The 27,702-nt window shown below is 38.5% G+C and overlaps 1 protein-coding gene across 1 annotated transcript in view; it reads right to left on the bottom strand.

Moving 5' to 3' along the window:
• Lrriq3 (leucine rich repeats and IQ motif containing 3) overlaps positions 1-27,702 on the bottom strand; it is a 67,233-nt gene that overhangs the window by 22,184 nt on the left and 17,347 nt on the right. Inside the window, exons 4-5 of the mRNA XM_038311422.1 lie at positions 18,765-18,898; positions 16,031-16,190 (exon numbers count right to left, since the gene is read on the bottom strand). Of these exons, the coding sequence (XP_038167350.1) occupies positions 16,031-16,190; positions 18,765-18,898 (294 nt within the window). The remainder of the gene's footprint in view (positions 1-16,030; positions 16,191-18,764; positions 18,899-27,702) is intronic.

Below are 27,702 nucleotides of genomic sequence, written 5' to 3'. Positions count from 1 at the left end.
ATATTGCCCACACCATATTTAGTTTCGGTCACCTTTTCCACACCATGCAATATAGGCATTTGTTGTTAAATTTGTTCTCTCATTTGGGTGTGGTGGTACATGCTGGCAACCTCAGCACGCTGTAGGTGGAAGTGGGGGAACAAAGTTTCATGCACTGATTGACAGTCACTTGTCCCCAGTGGTAAGTGACAGCGCAACGGGCCTGGTGCTCACGGCAGGAGCTTTGTGTTTTCCCTCCAGGGACAGATCCGCACTTATCCCTGCAGTGAGAAGAATTTCACTTACTAATTCTGGACAGTTCATTTTCATGATTTTCATGTCAAAAATCACTATTTTTGCTAAAAATAAAAATAAATAATACATTTTCATCGCATGGACATTCTGTGTCCTAAGATTGACAAGCACACACTTCATGACTCAAAACATCAAAGCATAGTAGCAAAATACGGCAAGATTTTAAATAAAGATGTTTCTATTGCCACTTAAATCCAATTCTATTAAAGACATGCTACAAAAAAATGTGTATAGGACAACTTTTCAATTAAAGCCATGATGGTCACTTGTAAGAACAAATGTTTCTTCTAGAAACCATAGTCCTGCTTCTGCCCTGTGGTGTAGGAGGTCCTTCTGTCTATTTTTTGCTCTCATTGGTTAATAAAGAAACTGCTTGCGCCTATAGCAGAGCTATGGGGGAACAGAGCTAGGTGCGGGGGTGGGGGAGTAAACTGAATGCTGGGAGAAAGGAGGCAGAATCAGAGGGAAGCCATGCAGCCACACCTGAGACTAACGAAACTTTACCCAGTAAGCCACTGTCACATGGCGATAGACAGATTACTAGAAATGGGTTAAACTAATATGTAAGAGTTATCCAATAAGAAGTTAGAGATAATGGGTCAAGCAGTTATTTAATTCATACAGTTTCTGTGTGGTTGTTTCGGGGCTAAGCAAGCCTGACAGCCAGGAGGAACAAGCCGGCCCTCACCCTACAGCAGCCCTGTGTTGATACTCCCCCTTTCTTCACATGACTGCATATGCAGTTGATCACATGCTAGAAATCAGGTGAAATTCGGGCCACGGATGCCTGGGAAGGTCACAGGTCCTCAGAGACTACTTACTATTGTTTATTGATGAATAGAAATAATACCCTATCTTTCTATTTAAATTTTTACATGTATTTCCTATTCATTATTTTCTCATCATTCTTGTTTTTTCAATCTGTCATCTTAATATTCCTGACACAGCCCAGAGAGACCAGTGCAGTTCTCAGCCTTGGCCAGTGAAGCTTCTATTTTCAGTGGGGTGTGACTGCAGATGTTCATGACTGTCCAAGTGTTTAGAATAAATGATGGTCGAGTACTACACCATGAGCTGGACATCTATATTGCACTATCCAAGCCTCAGGGAGCATTATGGGAAAGGATTCGCAGGACTATAAGAACTAGAGGATGGGAAGAAGGCCATGAAATCGGGTAATTTGGGCATGACACAGCCATTGTTTCCATGAACTCACTGTAAAGAACCGCACAAGAATGGAATCATGACCGTTTCTTCATGCTTGGAGATGGGGGCTGGTGAGATCTGAGTACTCATGAGAGACTCTGGGCAGGTGATGAGTGCTGGCAGTGCTGCCACTGAAAATCTGCCTATGCTCCATTAAATAGACTATACTCAAGCTCACCCAAGAAACTCTCAGTAGACTCAGTGAGCCTAAAACTCTACTAAAACCAGACATCAATGAGGAGAAGGCTGGTCAAGAAGTATAGTTTGTTTCAAGACAGGAAGCTGAGAGAGGGCAATGTGGAGTGTAGAGTGCTCTAATTCAGTACCAACACATATAATATTGACAAAGAATAACAGAAAGAGAGAAAGAGAGCATGTTAAATTCCACTTGAAAAATAAAACGACCCACTTTTTCTTCTAGATACCTTATTGTATCTGATCCATTAGAAAATGAGTTTTCCTAGCAATCTTGTTTTACTAGTAGTTAGCCATTCTATTATCAAAAAAATAAGAAAGCAAAAGTACACCTGTCAGATATTAGAAAGTCTTTATCATTAATGATATTAGATTATCAAATATATATACATGTGTATATATATAAAGGGTCAAATAAAGGAGGTCTATTTAAGTAGGGACTTTCTATATATGTATATATATCATACATATAATAAATATACACTTAATTCTCCAAATTTTCCTTCTTTACGTATTCACTTGATGTCTCTCATCATTTAAATCATTTTTATTTTCTGACTTTTGCCTGATGAAAGCATATGTGTTAACCTGAAATAAATCTGTAGGAAAATCTTCAAATAGTCAAATATATAAATAAGCCAGGACTTTCAAAAGCCACCGAGGTTAAAGAAAGTGGTTTTTCTGTTATATGTAAGAGCAGATAAAGTGGATATGAGTGACCCACATGCTCAGTGATCTTTGAGTTCACAGAGAAGAAAAGTTATCAAAGTACTGGACATATATAATAGAGACCTTGTTTTCACCAACATAAAGTATGATCTATGTTATCTATGCTGATGTATACCACAGACTCATTCATGATGACTTTAGAAAATATTTAGAGCTATTTGATCAAGAAACATTACAAACTGATGATAAATTAAATAAGTCAGACATAAATTTACTTTAACAGAGTCAGAATTAACTCATGTTTAGATGTGTAGGGTGTGGTGTATTTTCATTGAGCAGTATTTGATGACATCTCTGGTTACTTATCAAATGTTAACAGAGATAGGAAAAGCTGAGTACCCAGAGCTTGTGCTAATGTCATAAATTAATCTGTTCTCAGTGCAATATTTATCATACTTATATGCAAGCTTTGAATGAAAATACAAAAACTGTTTATCACACTTTCTGATAAGAAGGCAAAGGAACAAATTCACTTAGCACAATCCAGAAATCCTCAGTGCTACCAACTGACTAGAGTCATTGGGCTAGCAGTATAGAAGACATTAAGTTGGAGTAGATATTGCAGTTGAAAAATTACATTAAATAACTACCATTAAATTAAATCAATTAAATTACAATAAATCATTTGAGTATGTATTGTGCTTTCAAAGATGGCTGATAAAGACAAAAGCTCTGAGCAGTAGCTGGGAAGCCCTGTGGGGAGTAGGAAGCCCTGTGGGGAGTGTGCTACTCTTATCTAGACTGAGGAAACTGGTCTAGTCACATCCCTTTCCCTTCTGAAGCACTCCATCAGACCCTGAAAAACATGCTTTCACATACAGATATCCTAGACCATAAAAAGGTGTATATCAACTGATGTATTTTACCAACTATGCAGTGTACAAACTAACATATTGTGAAAATAACACCCTGTGTAGCTCAGTTCTGTACAAAAACAAGGAAGAGAAAGGGTAGCAGCACAATTCAGACTTCAGCTTTCCCCAACATTTCCTTCAACCTTTAGCGGGATTCTGGAGTTTGAACAAAGCTTGGAATTTCTATGCTAACCTTTTCCTGAAACTTCATACTTTATCCTGGAGCAAATTTTAGCACCTCTAGCTCTTGAATTTACTTCACATGTCTGTATATTTCTGCTGTCATTCTTGTAGTCTAGGTCTAGAATCATCTCTTTCTAGTCAAATGCAAACCCATTAGTGGAATGAACAAGATACATTTATATTGGTCAAAATACATTTCCTTGTGGTTTCAAATACTCTGATGGTTTTTTGAGCTGCTAACTTTTTACAGTGATCTACAAAATCTCAGAAAAATATATCCTGTGACCATATCACCAAACTCATCTCATATCTGGCTGTGGTTCAGTGAACCTCCTGCCACACTGGAGTTCATTCAGCCTCATACACACATTCCAAACAAAACAGGCTATTACATGGCCCAGGGCCTTGTGCAGAGCCTGTCTTTCCAGAACTGTGCATGACCAGCTCCCTGTGCTCAGGCATTCACTACCAAGGTTCTTCTCAGAAAATCGTGTCACCATCTTAGGAGAAAGTCTCCCTGCTCCCTGTCTCCACTCAACACCTCATGCCTATATTGTCAGGCACCTATCACAGTGTTTGTTTGCCCATATCATCAGCCACCTATCACAGTGCTTGCTTAGTTGGGCTAATATTTCCCCTGAAATGTGGTCCTTAGGAAGGACTTCACTTGCAATATTTTCTTGGATCCATGAATGATCCTGGAACTCCAAACATACTCTACATTCTGATGGCTATGCATCACAATAGTCAACAGGCCAAGCGAGTGAAGAAGGAGAATGTCTCAAATGGCAGTATTCCATGCAGAATCTAACAAGGAATCTGTGAAAGGCACACAAATGGAGACTCCAACCACATGGCATAAGTCCCGTGTAATTATAAAACCGCACATTTCTCAGCAATAAAACCTCAAGGCATTACTGAACACCAGGCTGCTTAACTGAGGATCAACTGAAGTTTGGCAGTTCATGAAACTAAAGCAGATAGAAGGTTATATTTGGCTTTATATTTTCCTATGGAGATAAAGGTTTACTATTTTGAAATACTGACAAGTGGGTCTCAGTGGTGACACATTTATCTTCATTCTTGACACACACTTAAATATTTTATAACAAAACTTTCTCTCTCAGGTTCAAATTATGTGTGGGCCTTTTGGGTTGTTTTCCAACCTGTGGGTTAGTTGGGCTTCTGTTTTCACATTTTCTGCTATGGAATCAGAGATTTTCTAGTTTAATGGGATTGTAAAGTATTGAACAATGCAGTTTCATAACAAGCCACTTTATGCTGTTTTGGTACAATTAATACTATTTCTACATCTAGAAGCATTTGCTTCATCACCATGCTTTAATGTGTGTGAAAGCAGTCAGGTGTTGAAGGATCATCCTAGAAAACTATAAAGAATCACAGCTGATCCATGGGTCCTTGGTGTCTTATCCTGTGCTTCCAGATCCCAAACTATGAATACCGAAGTGGGCTTCCAGGAGCTTTCAAACACTCCTGAAAAGATGTAAGCTTCAGGTTACAAAACACAGATTATTTCCTTTATCCTAATGGAAATTGTTGACTCTGCTGTTCAAATCCACTTTCTTTTATCAGCAGAAAGCATTGCCCTTCTGGGAGCTTCTCTGCTGTGGTGTAGCAAGCACACGCCACTGTGCTCAGAGCTCTAAAATGCATTTGCAGTCAACTTTCAACAGTACATGCTGGTTCCCAGAACCAGACACAGGGAAGGGGCATTATTCCAAATATACTTTTAGGAGTTATGATTATCTTTTGAGATATTAACCTTTAAGAACAGTAAGTTTAATCAACGCCTCACAACCTGTTACTACCTTATATTAGATGTCAGTATTACTTTATGTGAAAGAGTATTAAGCAAGACAGTACCCCAAGGTAAGGAAGAGAATGAACAAAAGGTGACCTAGATAAGCACAGCAGGTTTAGTACATATAGGAGGAAACATAACCAAACTACAACAAAAACTAGTCAATGGAAATGAGGATGCTGAATGTATTTATTGAAAACTTCCAGTTTCAGGTCATTTGGAAAGTTCACTGTAGACATGCCATGTTTGTTCAACTTAAGCTTCTTATAGTTTAAGGTCCATCATGACCAATATGACAGGCACCAAACAGTCCATTATTGAGCCCTCAATTTTACCAAGGAGCTCCTTGGTAGTGCAGTTTTTAAACCTAGTAATAAAAGAAACTGCAAACTTCCATGAGACTTTAGACTTTTCCTTCAATATGAGAGGAATCAATGCCTAGGCTTAGCAATGTCAATAACAAACATATACCTCATGGGTTCTATACACATCACATTAAGATATAATGACCACTCAGTGTATACAAATAGGTTAGCAGGACACATCACAACAAGATAAGAGACAGAAACCTGGTCATCTCAACAGATGGAGAAAAAGCAGTCTATAAAACTCAACAGGCTTTGTGGTAAAAAATGAACATATCAGACATAGAAAGTCCTATCTGAGCGTGATGAGGCCAACAGCTGGGTTTATGCAGAGTGGAGAGGTGCAGTCAGATCCCACTCTAAACTTTGGATTAAGAGAGGGGTGCCACTTTCATCACTTCAAAAAACTATAATTGTGGAAGTCCAAGCAGCGTGAGATCTAAGAATGAGTGGAAACTCAACAAGGAGACAGAAGAGGTTAAGCTAGTCACGTTCTCTCCACACCACATGAGACAGAGTGTGGGGGCAACAGACATAGCACATGAACACATATGCAACCTACACAGTCAGAGGATACCAGAGTCCTAAAAATCTTCTGAAACTTGACAGCAAAAGTATCACTTAGCCCAATTAAAACTGTGACAGTTTTACAGTGCAGGGTTACACTAGACCAATTTCTTGCAAGTATGTGAAGTTCCATCTCATACCCCACCCACCACCAGGCTTCTGTTCCACAGACCATTTGGCTTCCACTGCCTTGTCCTCTGACATGCACAACTGTATGTCTGAGGCCCAGGACCCACATCTTCCCGAGACTGATAGAACTTCTATCTCCAGTTGCTTCCATTTTCCTGCAAACAGCAATTTTGTCATTCCAGTGACTATTTTATTGTAAACAGAAACTTTTCTTTATTTGCTACTCAGCAGGTGGACTGCTAGGTAGGGTCCCAGCTAGGCTCTTCTGAGTATAAATAGTGCTGCAACAAACACAGATGCATTGAGATCTCCGAGATGTTGACTCGGCATCTTTGGGTCAAGGCCCAGGAGGTACAGCTGTGTCATAGTTAGAACAAGTTTTTATTTATTTATTTTTTGGCTTGGGGAGGAATCTCCATACTGACTTCTATTTTAGAAGATGATGTACAAAGATCCAACTAGTACATAAAAACATTAATATGACTAATAGATGAGCAAACAGAAATCGGAACATCAGTGAAATAATATTTTATATCAGCAAAGAGGGCTGGTTTATAGACCAAAGACAGCTAGTGCTGACTGGCACATGAGACTAATGACCCTCTGCAGTTGCTGATGGGAAGATAAGTCAGCGTAAACACTATTGGAAAACCAGATGGAATGGTATCCAACAAGGTTTTCCATCACAGCCTAGGATAGTCTCTCTACCCTGAGTGCTTGTTGGTTTGGCTGTTTGCTTTTGGGGACACAATCTCTTTATACAGAGTAGACTGGCTTCGAATATGTTGTCCCTGATCCCTCCTCTTCCCACGTTGGGAGTACAGGGTGTGTAAAACCACTCAGCTTCATAGTGCTGAAGTGATAAGGGGGTGGGGCAGCACCATAGCACCGGTATTTATTAAATAGTGAATGGATTAGAAATATGTCACAAGAACTTGGCAAGAAAAAATAGCCAAATGCGACAAGGGTGAAAGTAAACATAATTATGTTAGAAAGATGGGCATTGTATGACCTCACTCATCTGTCGAATGTCAAGTCTATCTCTGAGAAGCTGAGTCGAACAGTGTCTCCTGGCAGCTGTGTAGAGTGGGTAGAGAAGGGGCAGTCTGTGAGTGATAAGCTGTACTTAGGAGCTGTCCCAGTGTGCTGGTGCACAGCGGCAATAATGCACTGCACATACTTTTTCCATAAAGAAGAGATACAGCTTCTTTGATATAAGCACTGCACAATGTACATTAACAGAAGCATCATTAAAGTAAATTTCAAAAAGATTTAACTACCAGTTAAAATAAATTCAGTCATTTAAATGTACACTTTAGTTGCTAAATTTTGCAAAAAAAAAAAAAAAAACCCAAATGGATGTATTTTATCGTTGGTCTTACAAGAAGTATATATTCTTCTAATCACAGGCTGAAATGTAACAAAGAGTTAGTTGTTACTTAGGAGTGCCTCCGACTTCCTTAGGGGGAATAGTCTCAGCAAAACTGACACTTAGATGTAGAGTCTGAGCCCTGTCTTACATACACTACAGAGCAGTTGGGGAGCCAACATGAACATGCGTTCCCCAAGGACACACTACTTAACATGTTTCCTGAAAAGCCACTGCTCATGAAAAGAAGAGTTGGGAACAGAAAGTTGGCATAGGGGCTTTCGTTGAAAGTGCAACACACAGAAACGGACAGACGCTGTCTTCTATCTAAAAGCAATAAAAATTTCTTCTAAGCAAGTTAGGTGAGGAATGAACCTTTTATTGATTTTGTTGTGAGAATAGTATGGCAGCTTAAGATTTCTATTCTACGTCTTTGCAGAGCAGGGTATTAATGACGGTTCATTGCCTTCAGCTTAGGACTGGTGACACTAGCTATCTTAGATGAAGAATAACGTCGCGAGAACTTCAATGCAAGTTTCAATTTGTTAAAATATTTTGTCCTGGATGTATTATTAGGTGCAGTTCTCTTTTCCACCCCACACTTATCTTCTATGTACAGCTGACATCCCTAGTGTCCAATCAGAGAAGGGCTTTCATTGCTGTTGTCCGGGGAATGAGGTGCATAATTCCTTTGTACTGTTGAAGGGTGAGTACGGACATCCAGCCCACTTCAGTGAAAATTGACCCACAATTTTGTTTTATCCTGAAGAAAAATACAGTGATAGAGTTTAAAGACGGAAACAGTTAACCCCTTCAGGTGTGACGAGAGCTAGCAAACATCAGCACGTATTAACTCAGCCTGGGAGACAGTCCTCAGGGACTGCTTTCCAGAGCTCAGGAGCTCTGTTCACTGTGGCTCTCCCAAGGCAGCAGAAACCAACAATATGAATTTTAACACTTTAACCTAAAGATCAAAGATATATGTGAAAGGCACTCTTAGAACCCTCATCTTTTAATTCTACTGCTGTGAAGGGTCTCACTAATGAAATGCACCTTCAATTAATAGTTAAATAATAGCTGAACACATGTGCTTATAAAACATACAGGCTACACAGGTCTTTCAAAACAAAATCAAGAGTGTGAGGATGTATTAAAAACTTGGAATATGTCCATTGATACTTCTAAGACCTCACTGATCTGTGGTTTCAAGGGGACAACCAGGCCATACTGAGCCAGATCAGTGCTCTGCTGCCACAGTTCCTGCTTCTAATCACAGGACAAAGGACTGTGACATGAAATCTGCCTTCTGGAGTGTTTTCATTTTCTCTAACAGCCCTGGAATGTCTATTACCCACTACATCAACCAAACTTTCTGATCAGTCTGCTGATAGTCCAACCTAAAGGGCTACCATATTGGTTTCGATTCTAATCACAGCACCACGGATCCCTTCATTGCTCAGCTTCAGAAAAACCTCCTGACTTCTAGGAGGCCAGGACAGGCCAGAACACTGCTCTTATCCACATTGCTTGTATTTTTGTTACATCACAATTTTACTGATCTTCATTCAGTGGCATCCTCATTCCTCTTGTTCAATATCAGTATCTCAGTGATCAGGATAGTAGGATACTATTCTCACAGTAGCATACTGGATTAATACTTTTAGAAAATACACTGAATGTTGAGTCATGAAATATACCCCAAAATCTTATGAATGGAGTTTGGATTATGTTTCTTTTAAATATAACAATTTAATTGTCTCAGTAAGTTCTATTTAATATATTTGTATATATGAATACATATATGTATTATACAAATGTACAAATAATATATTTGTACATATTATATGCATGTATATATTTATACGTACACACATACATATCTACATATATATAATACATATAATTATGTTATATGTATTATATTACATTGTAATACATATAATATGTTATAATTATATTATAATACATATAATCAATGTAAAAGAGACTATCAATTTGAAAGTGGGAGACATGAGAAAAGTCTGAAGAAGGGCAACTGGGACGGGCTGGAGGGAGAAAAAAAAGGGAAGTGATATAATTCTATTCCAACCATAACATTTAAAAATAAAAAATAAATTTTATAATTTTTATAATGTTTTAATGTTTCCTACAGATACATTACTGTACTTGGCAACTGGGTGACCAAAAGGGTCACATCATCAACCCCAACACACTGTGGCTTAAACATATAAAACTGTTCATTTAAAAAGTGTCTTTGAAGGAGGTAAGTTATAAATAAATGTAAAAGACACAAACATAGTATGAATCTAAATAACACTCCTGTTAAACAAGATACACCCACTTCTTCTGGAAATACAGAATTTTATTGAAGAGAGCAAGTCTTTCTTGGGATCACATGAAGCACAGAGGGGAAACCGGGAAGAAGGTACAATCCAGGAGTTTTTCAGTCTGACCCTACCAGAGAAGCTGAAGTAAAGGATGTAGTGATGTGAGCAGCGGGCTGCATTCCCACCCAGCTCCCGGCCACCAGGCTAGCTCAGTCGGTAGAGCTTGAGACTCTTAATCTCAGGGTTGTGGATTCGAGCCCTACATTGGGCGCTACTCTGTAGAAGGAGCAGCAGGCTGCATTCCCACCTGGCTCCCGCATAGCTAGCTTAACCCCGGAAATAACAACACACAAACTGTATCCATTTAAACACTGCTTGACCCCTTAGTTTCAGCCTCTTATTGGCTAACTCTCACATCTTGACTAACCCATATTCAGTAATCTGTGTAGCACCACGAGGTGGTGGCTTACCAGGAGAGAGATCTTAACCTGCATCTGTCTCGGAGAGGAGAGGCATGGTGACTGCCTGACTCTCCTTTCTTTCTCCCACAATTCTGTTCTGTCTACTCCGCCTACCTAATTTTCTGTCCTATTAAAGGGCCAAGGCAGTTTCTTTATTAACCAATGAAAGTAACACATAGACAGATGACCCTCCTCCATCAAAAGGACATATTGGCACTGACTGTGGACTTGATAGAATAATTTAAGATGAAGGAGTTTAGTGTCTATTTAAGACTATGGTGTTTGACAATCATCCTTTAAGACGAGAAAAAGCACCCCTTTTGAGACATTTAACATGAGGTATACCATGAAAAAGAGTGGTCTCAGTAAATGGACAATTGATGTTTAGGGGCTAAGGTCAAATGTCAATTCAATTCTAAAAAGCTAGATTCTAATACTAAATCCACTTACCATGTGTGGTACTATGCCTCTCATAAGGGAAACAGGGATGGCAGGAATATGTTGTTCCTACAGACTGGGGACTTATCTCAGCTGGCAGAGAGTTTGTCCATAAAGCGTGGAGCCTTAAGCTCAATTTCCAGCACCACATAGACTGAGACAAGTGGTATGTGTCTGTAACCCCAGCACTAGGGAAGTGAAAAGAAGGAAGATCTGAAATTCAAGGTCATCTTTGGCTACACAGCAAGCCAGAGGCAAGCCTTGGCAAAAGATCTTGTCTCCAGTTATCAACAATAAAATGAAACAGATCATAATGGATGAATGGATCAATGGAAGAATTCTTCATCACAATGCTCCTGTGAGGTTACCAAGCTTCTCACACCCCTACTCTTTCCTTGAAATCACAATACAATAAAGTGAGAGTCCTAACACGTGCAGGCTATGAGACAGTCTAAATAACAAATGTGACTCCTTAATTAAAAGTGTTTTAAGAGTCATCATGCACACAGCTGCAGTGTGGTATTGAAAGAGAAACTAGCAGCCCTACTTCCCAATGACCATTCAAATTCCCTCATGATAGGCGAACTTTCCACTAGTGATCCTATGCAACTTGCTTCTACCTTCTGCCTCACAAGCATCTTGCAACGGGATACTTCCCCTTCAATTCACATTTGACAAGCTCACCCTAACCTCCACATCTCTGTCCTTCACTTGTTTCAGCAAAGATACCTTATTTCTGACCTTAAAGTTCTCAGTCGACAACATAATGCTATCATTTTTCTCTATGTTAAGCTATTTCCTAATTTAAAGAACAATTTTTAAGGAAAAATTATCCACTCTTGGTTTTCTAAGACTACACAGATGTAGAAAAGACACTGATGACAGAGTATAGAACTTGAAGTTTCTAGAAGGTTTCAGAAGTGATCACAATTACTGTGCTAGTTTTGTGCATGTGGATGTGCATGTGAATCCAGAGGGAGTCCATGGTGTGCAGAGGACAACTTTGTAGAGCTGGGCTCCTCTGCTCACCATCAAGTGTGTTCCTGATACACAACCCAGGCCATCAACCTGCACAGAAACCCTTACCTAAGGAGCCATTTTTCTGGCACAGAACTGGAAATTTTAAATGAAATTTGAAATTTTATTAGTCATGTAATATACATATACATATGCCATTATTAAAATTTACAGCTATAAACTTAGTTGAGCACAAGACACACAAAAATCCTTAAATCCTGTGAAGAAACAGCTGTTTTAAATATAAAGCCATTATAGTTGCTGTGCCTTGCAACCCATCAGTGGTAAAAATCAGCATTTCTATGAATAGAAAAGTACCATTTGCCTCTAGGATTAGATAGATAGCCTTTCTATTTGTCAAGTATCAGTAACTTTCTGTAGGATATATTTTTATCCTTCCATGAATCTGAGAATTGCAAATTTTTCAAGAACAATTTTTAGAAGAAAGTAAAATAGCACATTATTCCTACACATGAGCATATGTGTGCTTTGGTATGGTAACTTCTGAACTTGAGTATACTGCTATGCAACATTTGAATTATAGAAGACAAGATGGCTCAGTGGGTTAGAACACTTGCCACAGAACCCGCATCCTGAGCTAGCTCAATCCTCACAAAGCATTAACAAGTAAGGGGCAACCAACTCTACAAAGTTGCTCTCTGTTCGACACACAGATACACATTCACAAACACACACATACACACACATGCACAACCATACCCATGTGCACACACATACATAAGTAAACATATAACATCCTACACAAAAATACAAAACATCTTTTAAAAATAAAAGTGGGTTTGAAGTTTAAATAGGAGACACTGGTGAGTCTATACAGCTAAAGACCCTTAGTTGTTGGTATTCTTCTTTATTAGGATATTTTTAATAAAATTTTGAAATGTCAAAGTTCTTACACAGATGGACATATACCTCAAATTAATATTATCTGCAATTTAGGAATAAATCCCCACGTATTATGACATAAATTCTGACAAGAGCCCAACATAACAATGGGTGAAACGATGATTTTTTTTAAAGAAATGATGCCTGAATAGTTGGACATCTACATATATAATAATAAATTCAAATTTCTATTTCACACCATATTAAATGAGAAATTCACAACTTCAGCCTGGCTCTGCAACTAGGTGTTAAAGCCCTCCACTGTCAGATAAGAGCTAAGTGTGAGAACAGAAGCATCAATGGCAGCAGCAGACTGTCAAACCAACACTGTAGTCTATGGTTTTGGAATCCAGGCAGATGAGCTGACCGATCTTAACATCACCCTGCACTTCCACTTTGGAGCTCTCCTAACCTAGGAATGGAATGGGGTGAGTGGGGGCAGGCATGCTAGCTCCCAGCCTAGACAGAAGCTGTGAACTGGTGCACAGCTCCCAGGAGGGAGGACAGACTTCTCAGTCCTGAAGCTTCAAGACCAGTGGGTGCTGTAATTATAGCCCAGATCATACCCAGCTTTCTCCACAAATCAAGGGAGCATCCAGTTCTCTCCTAGGAAGTACTGAGATTGCAGCCACTGTTGCAAAGTCCCAGATTTCACTATGCTTGTCCGCAATACACTGTGAGAGGTCAATCCACTGCTCAATGTACCTACCAGCAACCCCAGTCATGGCCAACAACAGTGCTCATTCAACAGGAACTAGACAAGCTCTGCTTCTCAGCCATGGACTTGGGACTGCCCATGCTCTTCCTCCTCATGGCAACGGGCCACTAACCCCCAAGACTCCGTCCCAGCAAAGAGCGTATGCAGCAGCTCTCCTCCCGCTGTCACAGCCAAGGCCATCTCCACTACAGAAAACTCTACACACAGCTTAGTGTAGACAAAGTCAAAGCAATCATTTACAGACAATAAGTCATTCAAATGTATTTTAAGACAATTCAATTTGTTTTAATTCAATTTTACCATTTATTAAAGATTAGATTAAGCTTACATATTAATGAGGTGGGTGTGCTTATTTATTTTTACATAAAGAATTAAATCCTGCCTGAATATTAGTTTTGTCAGGGCTCAGATGTTTGTCAGAGTTGATTGATATTTTGATTTTATAGTCATTAATCCTAATGAAGCTGCTTCACATAAAAAGAGTATAAAATACCAAAAGTCGACCTAAGTGGTTATTCCAGTCACTGTTAGAAATTCTGTATGTACTAATTAATTCTAAGTCAAAATTCATTTAGCGTGAGTTGACCACTTAAGTTTTATAAACACACTGTTAACAGACAGGAGCTACCAGAGATACCACAGATGCATTATGTGCATGATTTTGAATTACTCTGTGACATTACATACTCTCTCACCATTTCCAAGGTTTTTGTGCCTCATGTACCATGTTCAGATATGAATCCCAGTTCCCAGTTTGAGAAGCTGAATTCTACATAGCGTAGAGCTAGGCTTGCCACTTGGCTGAACCTCAAGAAGCATGGATATCAAGTCTACAACTTCAGAATCACTATGTTAAGTCTTTCAGGCCCAAGGAAGGGCTCTTACTTGTGTACCCCTCCATAAATAAGGATATTACTGACATCCAACAAGCTCAGAAACACCTAGAAAATATTTCCTCTGTAGTCCATGGATTCTGGACTCACCCCCCCCCTGCTCCTAATTGTACATTTTGACTAGGACCTGGGCAGATGTGATGGGGTTACTGAACCTCAGTACTGTACAAGCCATAGCATCAACTGTAATCATTTATGCAACATGAGGAAGGTTCTCCTTGGGTTTCAAATCAAAGCTCTACCCACTCCTCAGACTGAAGCAAACCCGTAGGTGTCTGTTCGTCCTATATGACCTGGGAAAGGACTCATATCCTATAAATCAGAAGCATCATCCCTCACATACCAGATCAGGGCACATTCCATGTTTACTCTGACATGTAAAGACCATGACTACCAATGTTACCATGTTAGAGTCACCTTTACTTGACAGAATGAACATAAGGAGACTGTCTCTATGTTCCATGCTGTTGTTACTGAATAAGCTGCTTCCTCGTGTTAAAATTAGGGCTTGACTCTGTGGAAATGAAGAAACACAGGTATAAAAGTATATGCCCTCCTTAAAGTCATTCAACTCCCTTCATGAACTGCTTCCTTTTAGACATCACTGCAGACAAAGTTGGTCAAAGACAGTAACTCACACACAATCTTAAGTCAATTCGGTGAGGTATAACAGAATGAAAACAATGAAATGGTGATGGGGTTAGGGTGGGGTACACTTGTCTTTAAAACAGTCATTGTAGCCCAGCCACTGCCATCAGATTTGAGGAGTGGACAGGAATCATAGCCTCTGTTTACACAGGGGCACTGGAATTCCCATTATGCTCAGGGCACTCAGGCTATTCACAAGAGAGGTCCACAGGTACAGCTGACCACAAGCACAGAACTTTGGAGGCTGTCAAAGGCAATCACAGTTGATTTTACTACACTGCTGAATTGTCACCTCTAACATTACCTAACACCCAACCAAAACAAAACCCCCCAAAATAATGGAGGCAGAAGTCATGTGTCAGAGTACCTGGGTCCAAAGATGAATATAAAGACACCTATCCCTTGGGGAATAAATTATGATCCAGAATCAAAAGACTTAGCACAGTATCTAGAATATCATAGACATTCAACAAGAGCAAGTGAGTTTCTTTTTCTTCCCAGTTCTTTTCTCAAAACAATTTCTGACTTGTCAGAAAATACTTGATAAATGTTAAACTGTATATAAGACTAAAATTACCAAATTCTTAATAAGCTAAATATAAATATGATTTACATTTTAAAACTAAGCAGTTTCATGTGATCTCACTACTCACAGCAATTACACAAGAGTCACGTGTGGGCAGGGCAGCACTGTCACGGTTGTAGAACGGCGGGGAGCTGCTAAGGCAATGTGCAATACTGTTTGTTCTCAGCAGCACGCGACTTTTCTGACACCAACAGACTCTGAACCAGAATCTTAGCAACATAATGAAAATTACTTAAGTGAAACTGAAGATATTTTATTAATATTACATAGATCACAACCCTAGTATTGTAAATGATAAGCATGTCAACATAACTAATTATACTTACTTGTTTCCAGTGTGCAATCTTCCCTTTGGTATTAGATTCAGGCTTGGAAAGGAAGATATCCTCCAATAATTTGTCTTCATGTCTTCCATTTATGCAGATCCATTTTGTTTCATGTACCTTAATAATTTTCTCCTGAGGCCTTTTACGTGTAAAATATGGTCTGAATATAAGGGAAGAGAAAACAACTATTTATTTTGTCTTACTGAAAAAGTGGAACTACTTATGATCTACCTGTATCTTAGCACTCATGATGATGAGTCCAGTGGATTATTTGTCTTTACATTATTGTTATTCATGAACCAAGGATATGCCACCAACATTCATACATTGATTATATGATCAGTAAGCCGCAAAATGGATGCACAGCACACCAAAAAATTGTCCAGTACTTATATCCCACTCTGCACCTTACGTGACAATGGAAGGGCTGGCAGGACTGGGTTGGCACTGGGAAGCAAGGGATGAGTGGCAGGTCTTGTCTCCCCTCTAGGGAAGTGACTTGCAGTGCAGCATGTGAGTTTCTGGGTCTAAAGTTTCTATCTGTCCTAATTGTGAATACAGAGGAAGTACACTGAGCAGTGATATCCTCAGGCAAAAAAGAATTGGGACGTGTCTGCTAGCCACACTCATAGGCAAAAGTCAAGGTAAATCACACTTACTTTTTAATACTATTATATTATTCAGTGGAGTATCGTCCCACAAATGCTGTCTATAAACTAGCATCGCATTTAAGGATACTGGATACTTTCTCCTCTAAGAGCAGAAGTAACGGCTGGTGTATCCTCTCTCACCTAACCTTTTCAACACTGTGCTAGAATTCCCATTTGATCCTTTACAATCAGAAGGAAAAGGTAGGCCAGCCCCGCCTCTGATTACAGAGCGAAGTGGTCAGTATTGGTGAAAAGACGCCAGCAAAGAGAGGGAGACACTGAGGCACATACACCTCTCATCACAGCAGCACGTGACTGGAGGGAACGTCTGTTACTGTAAATGGAGGTGCAAGGGATTAGAGCAGGGCAGCAAGCATCATCTACTAACAACCCTGAAAGCATACCAAGTGAACTAAGCCAATCTCATGCACACACCCATCCTATGCGACAGAAAAAGATCATCTGTTAAGATGATAAGTCAAGTTGAAAATGGATCCTTAGCAATACCAGAAATAAAGCAATCCAAACAACGTCGTGTGCCTGCATCATTAACAAGCTCTATTTATTCCTCCATCCTCAATTTTCTTATCTACCAATCCGCTAGTATACGGTGTGGTAAGACAATAAAGCCTTTCCTGTTCACAGTTGCAGTGCACCTCTCTGGAGCTCGGCTTTCCAAAGCTGTTCCTTTTGCTTTCCTTGCATACAGCACATGGGGAAACATTGCTGTTTCCTGGTCTGTACATTCACTCTCCCATAGACTGATCCAGAAACAGATGATCCCAGATCTCATGGGATGTTCATTCATTGTGTTCATCAATTTCACAACAATTTGTGAGCACTCAATGGTTCAAGCCCTGTTTTGTTCTAGAGACACAGAGCAGAACACAGAAACTGAGTCTCTCTCAGGGAGCTGACAGATCAAGATGCAGACAGCTGCAGTGTAACATGCATGGTGAAAGCTTGTGATTTAGAAATTGTCCCTAGATAACTTTGGAGGCACTGGAGGATTTGGGATTGGAGAATAAACTGATTAGAACTCCAGTCAGAAGAGGTTATCCTGTGTGCTGAGGAAACATGAAGAACAAAGGGGGAGCATCCCAGGCACATTTTCCACAGAGGTAGATAGTGCAGACAGCCCAGAAAACAATGGTAGAGGTGTGTCTACAGCAGTACCTAGTGACAAAGTCATGGCCACTTCTGCTGGGTGCCAGCACGTTAAATTCATTCTCTCAATTCCTACAAGCAAGTGCATGAGCACTGCCATTAGCCCCTGCTCTTTACCATTTACAGATGAAGAAATGCTGGCTTAGAGCAGTAACATGACGTGCCTAATGGAAGAGATCTTCAAGGAAAGAGCTCTCACATCAGTCTGGCCCAGACACAGAGATTCTGCTTATAACTCACACACTCTCCACAGCACCCAGACCCTGTTTACACGTGCTGGGATTGTGAGCAGTGTCCAGTCAACAGGGATTTTTATCTCAGATTATAGCAGTAACAGAGGGCCTCGATCCTGAGTGCATTAACAAAAGATTCCAATAGAACCTAAAAATCTTCTTACACTTTTAAGGTATATAAACTTATTTTATCTTATTTACACACACACACACATATATACCTTTATTGTATATAAATATATATACATATATTGTGTGTGACTTCTATTACAACCTTGTAGAATTATATAGAAGAGAATGCTGTCATTTTATCATATATATATATGATAATATATACATATGTACATAAAACTATGACTATGATTCTAATAAGAGAAAATTTCAACATAGGTTCTTGGTTGCCATCTTTAAATCTTAATAAAAATATCATAGTATTCAAAAATTGCAAAATTTGTACTTAAAATTACTTTATAGTCAATTAAAAATACGAATAAAGGCATCAAATTCTGATTATGTATCATAATATGGCATTTTTCTTATTTACCTTTATACAGGTCAAGTAGAGTGTCAATATTATTTTGAGAACAGAAAATACAAAAGTGCAAATTATTCTAGAATTTGCTTCTTAGACTTGATATTTCTATCTCATTTCAACATTCAGATGATTAAGAAAAGAAAACATACCTCAAGTGTTTCCTAACTATGAAACCACGTATCCATCTTTGAACAATCAACACTGGTGAATTATGAGCCAGAATTCCATTAATTCTTGAAATAACATGTTTGATAGTACTAATTTCATCCTCATAGGTTGTACCCTGTATGAAGAAATTTTATTCAGTAATTTTTATTTTTCATTAAAGCATTTACCAAAGATATCTAAATAAATTAATAAAATTTTAAGCAAAGTCTTGTCAGCATACTAGTTGAACAGTAAATATACTTTGTATTAATTAAAATATAATCATTAGTATTTTCAAATAATTTCAATTTTCTGCACAATATTCAAGATTCCTGATAGCATCCTCTATCCCAGACTGCTCTCCCAATATGGAGACATATGTGAAATAGTCACAGTAGTAATCTTCCTCTCTGGAAAGCAGTGATGTGAAACAGTGCCTCCTTAGACATGAAGATGGCCTCTGATGTACACCATTGTAATGGTGGGGGGGGAGGCACATAAATCTCCCGAACATGACACAACTCCTCAGAGCTGTGTAGTTTAGGTGAGCTGTTGGACATCCTTTGTTGTAGTAAGGTTGCTTGATTGTTTTATACATATTTTATTTTATTTTATATTTTACTATGAGACTCATGACCTACTGGCAAGGTTACAACATATCTGTCTCTGGTGGCAGCTCCATGGCTTTTCCTTTGACTCTGCCTTCCTTTTCCTAGCATTCAGTTTAGTTTTCCTGCCTAACTAAGTTCTACTTTGTTATAGGTCCAAAGCAGTTTCTTTATTAATCAATGGTATTCACAGTATACTGAGTGCAATCCCACATCACCTTCCCTTTTCTGTTTAAATAAAAAGGAAGGTTTTAACTTTAACATAGAAAAATTACTTATAACAAGACAGGTATAAAGCAAGAATGATAGTTATAGGGGCTGGAGAGATGGCTCAGCAGTTAAGAGCATTGCCTGCTCTTACAAAGGTCCTGAGTTCAATTCCCAGTTACCACATGGTGGCTCACCACCATCTGTAATGAGATCTGGTGCCCTCTTCTGGCCTGCAGGAATACATGCAATCAAAACACTGTATACATAATAAATAAATAAATATTTTTTTAAAAAGAATGATAGTTATAATATTTATATCTACTTTACTTTTTACCATAACTAAGGGAACTATAAATTCTTCAACTTCATCAAAGACTCCAGAAGGATATAATATTACCAAAGTAAACAGGTAGTTCATTGTAAGTAACTTTCAAAACTCTATAATTGACAGAGACATTTTGCTGCCTGGACAGTCACCCAAAGTTCTTCTGTATCACTGGGGCGTTCACCTTCAGCCTACAGGCCCATAGTATCCATGGAAAAGTCTGCTTTTCCATGAAGCAAGAAATTTCAAAGATAGTTCTGCCTATATTGGCAGTTTGTCAGTCACTTTTCTCTGTGTCCTGCAGAATGTCTAACAGACTCTTTCATGAAGCAGGAACCCTGAAGAACCATCTCACCTTTAGGCAAGTTCTGCAGTCATTTCTCTGTGGGTCCTGAATGTCCAGTTCATACAGCATAGCATCAAGCAGTCAAGGCAAGAGCAGTTGCTTGCCCAAACTGCTAACCATCTCCATAAGGAGCCTCGTCAATAAGCATCTTTCTCTTGAAGTAGATTGGTCCTGCCAGGAGCAGATATGCCTCATTGTCATGATACGTCCTAAATTCTTAAAACATTTTAAATGCCATATTCTGTAGTCTTTGAAAGGTTTGAAGAATACCTATCTATCTGAAATACATCTCTGTACATCTAGAAAATCTAATATAACTAAAAGCTCGACTATTTAGATGATTATCTATTAACCTATATTTCCCAATTATACATTACATTTTCAAATGAGCTGCACATTAATACCTTGATTAATATGTTAATCAAGAGCAGAAATATACATATACACAGTATAACAAAACTGACCTTAAACTTGTATCAATAAACCAAAATCTATAACAATGCAAGTCTCCATAGCACATCCCCCTTTAATAGTAAACAAACATTTATAAACAATCATTTAGGGAATTTAAGCATAGTTCTCTCCAAACTGCTTCCTGCTTTAAGTTGGGCAAAATAATATTTTGGGGATGTTTATGGCAACCTTTCAGGGGGTATTGGTCCATCAAATCACATTAGTCTAGAAGAAATCCACAGGTCCTCATCTTCTGTGGAAACAAAAGCAGAATATCTTTTCCAAAGTGACATATCCTTAGACTCAAATTCTGAAGACCAGATACCTTTAAAGTTACTTAGATCCCTCACAGTATATAATAATATACATAATCCAGACTCTCTGTGCATATTCCATCTTTACATCTTATTTGTTTTAAATCTATTACTTGTAAATATTTATTAGCTTTACTCCTTTAATATATGACTGTCTGTACTCTGTAAAAAAAGACTTTACATTTTTTCTAAACCATTTACTTCTTTTTATAACTGTCCATATTCTTTTCCTTTTCTCTCTAAAGTCTGTATACCTTTATTCAAAACTGTGAGCCATTTAGAGGTCTTTCTTATCTGAATCTATCTTCATCTCATATTCTTTTTCTTTCTCTTTTTCTTTTCTTTGAGACAGGTAGCTTTGAACCCTGTACTGGAACAAGCTTTTGTAGACCACACTAGTCTAGAATTCACAGAGATCCTTCTGTGCCTGCCTCCTGAGTGCTAGAATTAAAGGCATGTGCCACCACTGCCCACCTCATCTCATATTTTTATGCTAAGCTTTAAAATCAAACCCTTATGTCACCCCGAGGCCTGCACCAAGTACAAGGCTACTACCCTCTCTGCACCATAACAGGTCCCCCTCTGGGACAGTACCCCTTTCTCACAGACAGACCGCTAATCAAGCCCAAGTTTGGTTTTACATCAGAGTAGCTTATATCACAATGAAATCACATACACTACAATTACAGTCACTACATAGCTGAGCAACCCTGTCACTTACACAGGACATCGGCAGGTCTTCTGGTTTAGCACTGGCACTTGGACATCAATTGACTGCTGTTACTAAGTAATCTGTACTTAGGCCTCCAATTTTGATTTGACAGTGCCAATCAATCTATTTCCATCACACTTAATTTCTCTCTCTTCTTACCACTCCCCTCTCTCTACTTTCTCACTCTCTCCTGACCTATTTCTCTCATTTAAAATCTCTTGTACTTATATGTGTGAGGGTGATCATGCATTGTGAGGGTGCATGCTTTTGGAGGTCAGAGGCAACCTCAGGTGTTAGTCCTCAACTTGCACCTTGCTTTGAGACTGTTTGATTGTTCACTACTCTGTACACCAGCACAGCTGGCACACGAGCTTCCAGGGATGTTCCTGCTGCTGCCTCCTCACATATGACCACAGGTGCACAAGGGTCACAGACATGCACTACTGACAGACTTTCAGGTTGGCCTGGCAGTTAAACCTCAGTGTATCATGTTGTACAGAAAGCTCTTTACCCACTAAGTGATCACCCTGGTCCTCTCTTTCTTTTTGACACATGATTTTCTCTTTGCCCCATGACAGTCATGAATTTCTGTCAACTTGCCTCAACCTCCTGAACATGACGATTACATTTATGAGCTACTGTGACCCACCCTTTAGCTTAATTATTTTAATAAATGGCAACTATGGGTGACATTTCATTTGTACTTTAACAAATAAAGTTTGTCTGATGATTAGAGAGTAAAACAGTCCCACTGGTCAACCTTACAGACCAGGCAATGGTGACACACACCTTTAATCACAGTAGCCACACTAATTTGCCATAGAAACTGGTGGTCATGGTGTACGCCTTTAATCCCAGCACTAGAAAGGAATATAAAATGGGAGGATACAGTTCTCACACACAGTCTTATTCTGAGATTCCTAAAGGCAGGGTCACCATTTCAGACTGAGGTAAAGGTAAGAACCAATGGCTGGCTGTTTTGCTTTTCTGATCTTCAGGTTGAACCTCAATATATGTATCTGGGGTTTTATTAATCATGCTACACAATTATACATAACCTACCCCTACCCACCCACCAACCCCCACACACATATATGTGTGTATGTGTATGTGTGTGTGTGTGTGTGTGTGTGTGTGTGTGTGTGTGTGTGTATATATATATATATATACATACATACATACTAATTCTACTCCTTTTCTCTGTCTGAGTTGCAGTTCTTCTACAAATGTTAGACAGCTAAGGGTTTCTATTTTTCACCTCTATTTGCTAACCTCTAACAATCGCCTTTTTTTGCTACATTTTTCTGCCTTACCTATGCACATTACCCTCACAGTTACACTTTATGTCATGAATTACCTCTTAAATTACATTCTATAAAATGAATTTCTAGTTTCATTTCTCTGCTTATATATCAGAAGCTGAAACCATTACCCCCAACACAGATACACAAACACTTTAACCAAAGCACACTTCACTCTGTGTTGTCTATAAAGTCATTAAAACTGCTCTTGATCATGTCAAAGAAGTTAATAAACTATTAATTCCTCTTTCTTTCACATCTCTGCCCACCCAGGAAATTCTATAATTTTATCAGCTCTCTTTTCTACCAGTGTACTAAATCAGACCTTAGAAGCCATGAGAAAATTTTATAATAACTCCTCAAATCTACTCCATTCTGTTAAAAAAAAATGGAGACGCCATTAAGCTAAAATGGGTCTGGTACTTTATATCCTCATGAGAACAAAGTAAAGACTAAAATAAACAATAGTAAAAAACTAGGAATTGCACCAATCAGAGTCTGCCACCTAGCCTCTAACTGGGATGTGCTTTGTCCTGATTCCATAACCACTTCATAAGATGTCTTTCTTCCCATAGACAGAAGGCTAGCTCCTTGAACTATGGTGCCCCTCTAATGCATGAATCAGAGGATGTTTACACAAACTCATTAAAATTTACATGTGTAAGGTTTTGTTTTCTCTTATCCGGTCATTTTATTCAGAACACAGAATGACTTTTCTCAAAAGCAAAGCTCTTCAATATTTCCCTGAGATTTTATAGTATGAAGTCTTGTCTCCCTGTCTTACATCTAACATTTTATTACTGTGTTGTTGACATGCTCAAACATGTTCCCTAACCTCTGAAAACACTAAACCACTTTCTGCCACTCCAATTTGTCAAACTCTTTCAACACCTCTGTGTCTGCAAATGCCTCCTACTGTCTCAATTTCTCAGTACCAATGCCAACACTTCTATTTGTCCAGAATTTTCTTGCATTTAAAAAACCTTAAGTGTAAACACTTATGCTTTCTTTTTATCTTCCATCTTATTTTAACTAGTATTGAACAGTGTTAATAACTTTCAATTTCATACTTTGTTCAATATTCATAATATTTTCCACTATTTTTCTTTCCTCTCTCCTAGCCTCTATTCTCCTCTTCTGTTTGTTTTTTCCATCTGGGACAAAGTCTTCCTCCATAGCCCAGTCTGGTCTGTACCTCACTATATAGCCCAGCGTGGATTCTAATCCCTTGGCCTTCCCAGTATTGGCACCATAAGCATGAGCCACCATACCTTCCCAGTACAAGCATTGTTGGCATGAGCCACCACACCTAGATTTTATACTCTTTATTTTATCTCTTGAATTTGCATTAATTTCTCTGTAGAATTTAGATCTGTGTATAGATGTTGTAGATCTCAACTCTATTTTGTATTTTTCTTTCCTCTATACCTCACAAAGCAAATGAACACTTCAGATTCCAAATGTCTTTAGAAAATTGCAAAATGCTAACAAGAATGCCATTGTTGACTTATACAATAGCCAAAATCCTTCAATATCTAAGCAAGTGGAGTCATCCTTTTTCCAAAGAAAAGCCATTCTCTCCACCCCCTCCCCCCAAAAAGCTGCCTGAACAAAAGCTGCCCTACTTGACTATCAAACCCATCCCCTACTATCTCTTGGATCCTGGCTAAATAACCTGCCAATCTATTTCTGTGATCTGTAAGACGGAGGCAGAAATGGTGCTTTCTCATGTAGCCATTGATAAAGTGCTTGGAGCAGTAGCTGAAACACCATGACTGCTGTGGGTTAATGCTCTTTTACACTGAAAATATTTGTCACCTGTCTTGGTTTAATAAAGTGCTGATTGGTCAGTAGCTTGGCAGAAAGTATAGGCTGGGCAACAAGACTAGGAAAATTATGGGAAGAGGAAAGGCAGAGAGTCCAGTAACCAGGCCAGACGCGGAGGAAGCAAGATGAAATGCCTTACTGAGAAAAAGTGCCAAACCATGTGACAAAACATTGACAAGATTTATGTCTTGTTTTGTAAGACATAAAATTTAAGTTGTAAGATCCAGTTAATAATAAGCATGAGCTAATAAGCCAAATAGTTTATAATTAATACAAGCCTTTGTGTGTGTGTTTTGAGGGGACTGAATGGCTGTGGGACCATAAGCAGGACAGAAACTTCCATCTACAAATGGTGCCCAACATTCAGCAACTACATATACATAAAATCTGAGAGAGCTTGGGAAGGGGTTCTAGACACAAAAGAACAGAGTCAAGTACAGCCTCTTGGTAGCACCATTTTCTCAGGTGGACTTTGTTTGCAAGAAGTGCAGCTCCCTTAAGAGAGGCTTCTCTGCATTAGTGGGAAAAACCTTACAGCACTTTAAGAGGCTCTTCCACCAAACACTTAAATGGTGTTTATGAGGAGCCAGCTGCATAGTTCTAGGTGGTGCATGGACCTTGAATCTCCACAGAGTTGTGACAATAAGCATGGTCCCAACCAGTACCTCAAACATGAAGCTAGACTCTCAAGAAGCTAAGGAATAGTTTGGAGTCAGGCACCAAAGCTGCAGCTTTAATCCTAGCCATGATGCTTAGATGATTAAAGACACATGTGACCAGAAAAGGATAGAGATAAACAGTAAAGACAGATTCAGATGTAAAAAACAACTTCTAAATGTTTTACAATGTGTTTAAAAATATGTGTAACCTTGGGAGAGAAAATAAAAGAATAGGGAAACTTCTTTTTTAAAAAAAGAAATAGAGTAGTTGGATATGGTGGCACATGCCTTTAATCCTAGCACTTGGGAGCAGAGGCAGGTAGATCTCTGTGAGTTCAAGGTCAGCTTGTTCTACAGTGAGATCCAAGACAGCCAAATATACACAGAGAAACCCTGTCTCAAAAATCAAAATTGAAAAAAAAAAGAAATAGAGTTTAAAAAAAGTCATGTAAAGATTAGAAAATACACAGGGAATCTGGATACTGTATGTTATTGTGTTGTCCTTTAATTGTTTGGCTGATGAGGAAGTAGCAACAGCTGCTAAAAGACATTTGATTATAAATACTATTGGATTAATTCAGCCAATATATATTTAAAATGTCATGAATTCAAAAATTAAGTCAAAAGATAGGTTATTTTGTAGAAGAGGTTTTACTTTTGTTTTCACAGAAAATGAGAGGCTGAAGATTCATTCTGGATTAAGAAAAACAAGGTTCTATCAAGGAATAACCCCTGAAAAATCTCCGGTGGGAACAGATGGCCCAGATGATTCAACATTTCAGAGTACTGTTGCAGTTTCTTCTGAGACCTGCATCCAGAACAGCTTCAAGGCTGCTGGCTGAGATGATACAGCCTCACACATTACTCCAGGCAGGCAGGACATGACCATGATCATAAATTTTCTTTGGGTCCCCATAAGATTATCAGCATCCCCAACCAGCAGGAAGTAGCCTAGGAAACTATGTCCTCATTCCCCCAAAATGGATTATGCCTGTTTGTCTCTCTTTAGAGTATTCATTGCAAGTTGTTACAGATAATGCTCAGGAAAAAAACTAAACAAAGGAGATCAGATTCGGACTTCTTATTTTGAAAAAAAAGGGGGAAGGATGCTGTGTGATAATGCTCTTATACATGGTAAAGATTTTTCACTCATATTAGTTTAATAAAACACTGATTGGCCAGTAGTCAGGCAGGAAGTACAGGCGGGAAACCAGACTAGGAGGATTCTGGGAAGGGGAAAAGCAGAGATACAATCACAAGCCAGAAACAGAGGAAGTAAGATGAGAATTTTATACTGAGAAAAGGTGCAAAGCCATGTGACTAAACATATATAAGAATTGTGGGTTAATTTAAATTATGAGAGCTAGTTAATAATAAGCCTGAGCTAATAGGCCAAACAGTTTATAATTAATACAAGCCTCTGTGTATTTATTTGGGACTGAATGGCTGTGGGACCAGGCAGTAAAGAAAATTCCACCTACATGTGACCATCCAAACAAGATACCTCCCCAAAATTTTGTAGCATTAAATAAAAAAACATTGATTCAGACTTTTTGAGACCACTAAATATATAATAATCTTTATCACAAAGTGAACAGAGGGTCATTGAGTAAGCAGCTTGCTCAATATAATGTAAGCTCTGAAATTAATACATTAGCATAAAAGATGATTGATACTAATCGGTCTAATGAACAGGATTATAATATAAATATAATATAAATATAAAATCTGGGGCAAAGCACATATACCTTTAAACAAAAATATCAATAATCAATAAGATAAGATAAATGGTATAATAATAATAAAAAGTTTATCCTAATTGCATGTAGAGTGGTAGAGAGTATAGTGGTAATGCTGGCATAGCCCACAGAGAGGCATTAAAGAGAAAATAATAAGGCTTTGTCGTATGACTTTGATGGAATCTACTTAACATTTTGATAATAGGAAAAGCTTCAGAAACTAATTCCAAAAGTACATGCTAGTTTGATTGCATAAAATTCTAAGATGGAATAATTTTCAATCAATTTCTTATGCTTTGTAGCTTCTGTAGTTATAAAACTGCTCCATTGTATTTGTATCAGGTTTGTAAGGCTTTCCAGTTCTTTTTCTGTCTGTGACAGTTTTCTCATCAGAATTCCCTAACATGGATCACTATTTCTTGGGATATTTGAACAATATAAAACAT

The sequence above is a fragment of the Arvicola amphibius genome, chromosome 14, assembly GCF_903992535.2.
Source record: "Arvicola amphibius chromosome 14, mArvAmp1.2, whole genome shotgun sequence".
Taxonomy (NCBI): domain Eukaryota; kingdom Metazoa; phylum Chordata; class Mammalia; order Rodentia; family Cricetidae; genus Arvicola; species Arvicola amphibius.
Note: the sequence above shows the minus strand (reverse complement) of the source record. Positions and strands in the feature narration are given on the sequence as shown.